Below are 5,770 nucleotides of genomic sequence, written 5' to 3'. Positions count from 1 at the left end.
TCTTTTAGTCTCAGGTAAGGGATCTTTAACCTTGAGAGGTGTCCATGCTCAAGGGGAGTCACCAGGCGTGCAGTTCAGGGAGAGCTCAAATTGGACCCATCCTAATGATAATATTTTTAGGGTGAGATAAGTTGTTGGCTGCTAGTCAATAACACAGACAAGATGGATGTTTTCATTTTAGCTCTGGTATCTTGTTCTGTACTTTGGTTATCTTGCACTTTTGGGTTTCAAAACCACCTTTCAAAGTATTTTTCAAGACACCTTCATTTCCTTGTATGAGAACCAGGGGCTTTCTAGCTCGCAAGTTCACCCCCAGGATATGAGGCCTGTTGCTCCTTAACCTGAACCGAAGTACAGCTGGGCGTCAAGTGTATCCATCACAACTCTGCTTCAGTGGGAATTCATGTGAGTTTATCCTGTTGTCCTGGGTTCAGAAAAATGACTGCTACAGCCGAACCCAGGACACCTGTACCGTCCCTGCCTAAAGTCAAGTATATGACTGTTATGCAACTCGTCGGTTTTAAAAACTTTTAAGAATTTTACATTTCTTAATTTTTCTGACATATTTCTTTGTTCTTTACAGAAAAGGTACAGTTTGGCTGTTGGTCCTCCCAAAAAGGTTCCGAAAGTCAAGGGTGTAGAGTCTGCAGCAGTGCAAGCATTCCTCAGACGGCAAGAAGAAGAAAAAAGAAAAAAAGGTAGCAGCTCAAAATATTTCCTATGGGAGAATTCCATTGCCTCTTTGAGACTCTGTCACCCTACGAAAAGCTCTAGCAAATACAGCTACACATCTGCTTCTGGAATTTATGTACCTAACAGGTGCTGAGGGAAAGCCAGGACTAAGTAAGGACTAGAAATTTTATGCATGAGTTAAATATCAGCTACACTAGCATTTACTGTCGGAGATAGAAAGGCAGTTAAGGAGAAGAGGTATTGCAAGAAGTCATTTGGACTTTGGTAACTTAACTTTGAAAAATCTTGTGTGTGGAAAAAATGGTAAGAGTTCCTGTTATTGTGTCTTAATCTAGTGTATTGATGCAGTCTGAATTTTACATTTGTATGGCAGCAGCTTTGTTTGTGCCACGATTTTTCCACTGTATTATATTTCCTTTAAATAGTCTGTAAAATAAGCTAATACTGTGTTGCTTCTGATGTTAGTGCTTTCTTAAAGGTAACCAAATCTGATGGACTGGGTGACTGAGGTGTTATTCCTCTTCTGGTCCAGTAATGAGCGTGCTCCTTATCCCTGTATTGTGGTCCAGCCAGAAGCAAGACTGAACATGAATTCTACATAGGCATGCAGGCACACACACTCTGTACAGTCATGGCCCTTGACAATAGAATAACATAGGCAGGGGTACCTTTACAGGCACCCAAAGCATGAGTAGCCCAATCCATTTTCTAGGAATTGATGCTTTTCCTGATTTTTTTTCTGGTATCTGGCCTTCACTCCCTTGGTCTCCCCAGTGTCTGACATTCAAACCTCTCATCCTATTCACCAGCTAGTTCAGCCTGAATTTTATGTCAGCAGATCACACGTGGACTTGAGATAGAGAGTATAGCTATGAAGAAAACAGCTGAAAAACAGTTCAGTAAAAATGTAGGACAGACCGTGGAGGTAGGGCACAGGGCTCTATCAGACAAATTTAGCCACCACCAGTTTGCTTATCTGTAGCTGACTCCTCTCTCCCTTTTATACCCTTTTACACACTTAGTGTTTTCTCCAGTTCTTATCCCCCCAATGCTCTTTGATTTCCTCCCTTTCCTCATCTTCCCATAAACATCTGACAGTAAATTCTGTACCATCTCACGGTTCTCTTGCTCAGTCTCAAAACTCCTTCCATTACCCAGAAATTCCGTAAGCCCTGTACCTCCTCACGCAGTAGTTCTCCTTGGTTTGCATAGCTTTCTGGAGAGCTGCATTGGTTAAATAACCTTAGTGGGGTTTGCAGTAGCAGTATGTGACTTAATTGTTCACCTTTGTTTGTAAGAATAGCTTGTTCAGATGGGTTAACTATGGTCTATTTTGAACAGCTGTTAGCCAGATACCTAAATTACTGTCCTAAATGTCTTATCTGGAAGAAATTTAAATAGAAAGGAGTGCTTTTGCATAACTTCCTCCTGGTTTTCTTTTACAGCACTGGAAGAAAGAAGAAAGAAAGAACAACTCTTGGCTAGACGCATTGAACTGAAACATGACAGAAAGGCAAGAGCCATGGCCTCACGGACAAAGGATAATTTTTATGGTTATAATGTCATTCCTGTTGAAGAGAAGCCTAAAAAGAGGAAGACTTGTGAGAATGTTGCTCAAGCCTCAGAGGCTGAGTATGCAACAGAAGAGGAAACTGAGCAGCTTGAATATAGTCACACTGAATCTGAGCATGAGCAAGAAGAATATGAAGAAAAACCATCCAAAGCTGCAGTGAAACCAAAGGCACCTCCCAAAAGTGCACCAGCACCTCTGAACTTTGCAGAGCTCTTAAGGCTTGCTGAAAAAAAGCAGTATGAACCGGTGGAAATAAAACCAGTGAAAAAAGTAGAAGAGAGACCCAGAACAGCAGAAGAATTGAGAGAAAGGGAGTATTTGGGACGCAAAAACAAAAGAGTAGAAATGCACAGGAAAAGCGAGAAGGAGATTAAGAATACAGGGATATCCAGTTCTTCAAAAAAAGTGACTTCTCAGAAAGAATCTGTAAATGCAAAACTTAACAAAAGCTCAGTAGATAAACATTCCACACCAAAAAGCAGTCTGACGTCTTCTATGAGTGGTACTCATAAGAAATCCAAACCACCAGCATTGACCGAGAAACACTCGCGGTCATTATCTTCCACCAGATTTGATCAAATGGAAAAAACCTTGCATAATGGCTCCTTAAAAAGCTCTTCTGGTAGCAGTCATGGCAAATTACCTGTCAATGGTATTGGGAAGTCCAGCTCAAGTTCTTATGTGCCACCCTCAAAGGCAGCAGCCAATGGGGCTCAAAGGCCTCCATCTGCTAAAGAATCCAGCCTGAAAAAGTCTGCCCATACAAAACCAGGAAACGCTGCAGCCCTTCAGCATGGAATCAACTCCAATGCAAAGCGATCAGGCAGCAGCTTAGGGAAAGGAGGACCTGGGCATCCAGGTGGCGGTTCAAGTGCAGGACCTGGGCGATCAAGCAGCAATTCTGGTGTGGGACCTGGAAGGCCGGGGAGTGGTTTAAGCCCTGGACCTGGGCGACTGGGCAGCGGCTCTGGCATGAAACCTGGAAAGTCAGCAGGCAGCTCAAGCACAGGACCTGGGCGACCAGGCAGCAGCTCCGGCACAGGACTTGGGCGACCAGGCAGCAGCTTGGGCACTGGGCCAGGAAGGCCGGGCATCAGCACAAACACAGGACCTGGGCGACCAGGCAACAGCATGGGTACAGGACCTGGGCGACCAGGCAGTGGTTTTGGAACAGGACCAGGAAGGCCAGGCATCATCGCAAGTACTGGACCTGGACGACCAGGCAGCAGCATGGGTACAGGACCAGGAAGGCCAGGAGTCAGTCCAGGCATGGGAGCCAAGCGACCAGGCAGCAGTTTGGGAACAGGACCAGGAAGGCCAGGCATCAGCCCAAGTGCAGGACTTGGGCGACCAGGCAGTGGCTTGGGTACCACTGTAAAACCGAAGTGTACTGTTGTATCAGAAACTATTTCTTCTAAAAACTTTGTCACAAGACCTAGCAATGGACAGATAAATGGCATGAGATCTTTTCAAGGACATAGACCTGTGTTTCATCCACAAGGTAGGACATTTTCAGTTATTTGGTTTATATTCTTAGTGTATGTATGTATTTGTCTCTGACAATTTGACAATTTAAGATGCAATTAGGAAGTCTTGGACAAAATACCATATTTAACAGTAGAATGCTTTTTTCTGCTTTGCAACTTCTAGTTTGTTTTTACCTATGTTCATGTTTCTTGAAATCCAGACTGGGGTGTGAAGTACTACATGAAAGAAAACTAAGCAGCCTATGATGGATGTTGGTATATGAATGCTTTTAGAAAGAAAAGAATTGAAAGATTCACTTCCTGTATTGTTTAATTATGCTTAGTCTTTAAAATTCCAATGTCTTAAATAACAGATGTTTTAAGTGGTGCATAAAAACTAAAACCACACAGCAAACCTGTGACTGAAACGTACGTGTGTTGGAAAATTCACTTTACCAGTAAGCAAGCTATTCTGAAGAGCTGTTTGTGAACAGGAACAAGCAGCATGAACTCTAGCAAATAAGTGCCTAGAAAACCCTGAACAAGAACATAGACTTCTGCCTGGTAGTTTCCTCAGGATGGTGTCATTGGTGATAGTAAGATGTAATCTTCTATAGCACAACTTAGGGAAGTGTTTCCTGTTACTGTGTTTCTGAGAATTGCTTGTTAACTTGAGGCAGAAGTTTTCCACCTGGAAGCCCAGAACTGTAAAGTTGCTGTGTCCAAGGCATGAGGAGAAGTACTGTCAAATTAAGGTTATATTAATGCTATTAATTAATGATTTTTGTCCCTTTGTCACTTAGGTGTTGGGAGACCACCTATTAGTTACAAGAGACAAATAGATGATGATGATGATGATGATGAATATGACTCTGAAATGGATGATTTCATTGAAGATGAAGGGGAACCCCAAGAAGAAATATCAAAACATATTCGGGAAATATTTGGCTACGACCGGAAAAGGTAAGAAAATGTTAAGATATTGCAGGACAAGCAACAGAACAACAGAAATTAATGTAGTTCAACAAATACAAATGTTTTCGAAATAGAGGAAGTGCTGGTATCCGAAAATGGGTTTGTATTGCAGAAATTTAACAATCGTTAGAGCTGCTTCTGTGCTGAAGGGATCTTGAACTTTCACACTGCTGCCGCGCTCAATAAAGTTTGACACACTAAGAACACAGTTGGAAAACAACACAGCTTCTTCAGTGTCTTGCCGGGATAAGATCATAGTAACTCTTTCCTGTTACTGGGTGTTAAAATGGTTTCTATAGCAGTCTGCAGTATTTCAGAATTCATCAGATGTAGCTGCCTGAATATGAACTGCTAAATGCAATAGTGCTAGCTGCTCTGTAAGTGCATCTAACTTTGTATGACTAGGAACTGCTAGGAAATGAAGGCTGCTCTTTGGCTTATTTAAGTACTTCCCTCTTGTCTGACAAAGTATAGGAAAGCAAGCTTTTTAAAGGCTTGTAATTTAGATTCTTTCAGAACTTTAAAATCCATGTGTGGCAAGATAATTCTTTCTAAGTGATGGGAGTTCATAACTGAATTGTACATGACTGTGGTTTTTTAGTGTGCTGAAAACTAATATTTGATTTCCAGATACAAAGATGAAAGTGATTATGCCTTACGTTATATGGAGAGCAGCTGGAGAGAGCAACAGAAAGAAGAAGCTAGGAGGTATGCATGGATTTAAAACTCATAAAAAGTGGGGAATTTGTTTATTGCCCAAGTCATGGGGCTAAATTAGAGTGGATATTTGCTGCTTTTTATGGTGAATTTAAATAAGCCTTAGCATTATTTGTAAGAGAGCTTTGGTAAAGCTGAAACTCAGCCAGCCTGTGGTGGCTACAGTAAATAAATCTTGTATATTCATTCTCATGCATCACAAACTTTGCTTATTAAAGACAAACACACCACACTACCCCCCGCACAAAATGCAAGCTTATGCCCAAAAATATTTTTAAAAATACTTCTGTTGAAATATGAAACCCATCAATTTGTCCCAAACTTTAAAATATTCTGCTAGTTTGAG

General features: G+C 41.7%; 1 protein-coding gene across 1 annotated transcript in view; it reads left to right on the top strand.

The window, feature by feature from the left end:
• Nucleotides 1–577: 577 nt before the first annotated feature.
• SPTY2D1 (SPT2, Suppressor of Ty, domain containing 1 (S. cerevisiae)) overlaps nt 578–5,770 on the top strand; it is a gene marked incomplete at its 5' end in the record, with an annotated part of 7,084 nt that continues 1,891 nt past the window's right edge. Inside the window, 5 exons of the mRNA XM_010021063.1 lie at nt 578–698; nt 2,139–3,516; nt 3,583–3,767; nt 4,536–4,695; nt 5,338–5,415. Of these exons, the coding sequence (XP_010019365.1) occupies nt 578–698; nt 2,139–3,516; nt 3,583–3,767; nt 4,536–4,695; nt 5,338–5,415 (1,922 nt within the window). The remainder of the gene's footprint in view (nt 699–2,138; nt 3,517–3,582; nt 3,768–4,535; nt 4,696–5,337; nt 5,416–5,770) is intronic.

Source organism: Nestor notabilis, unplaced genomic scaffold, assembly GCF_000696875.1.
Source record: "Nestor notabilis isolate BGI_N333 unplaced genomic scaffold, ASM69687v1 scaffold22468, whole genome shotgun sequence".
NCBI classification, from domain to species: Eukaryota; Metazoa; Chordata; class Aves; order Psittaciformes; family Psittacidae; genus Nestor; species Nestor notabilis.
Note: the sequence above shows the minus strand (reverse complement) of the source record. Positions and strands in the feature narration are given on the sequence as shown.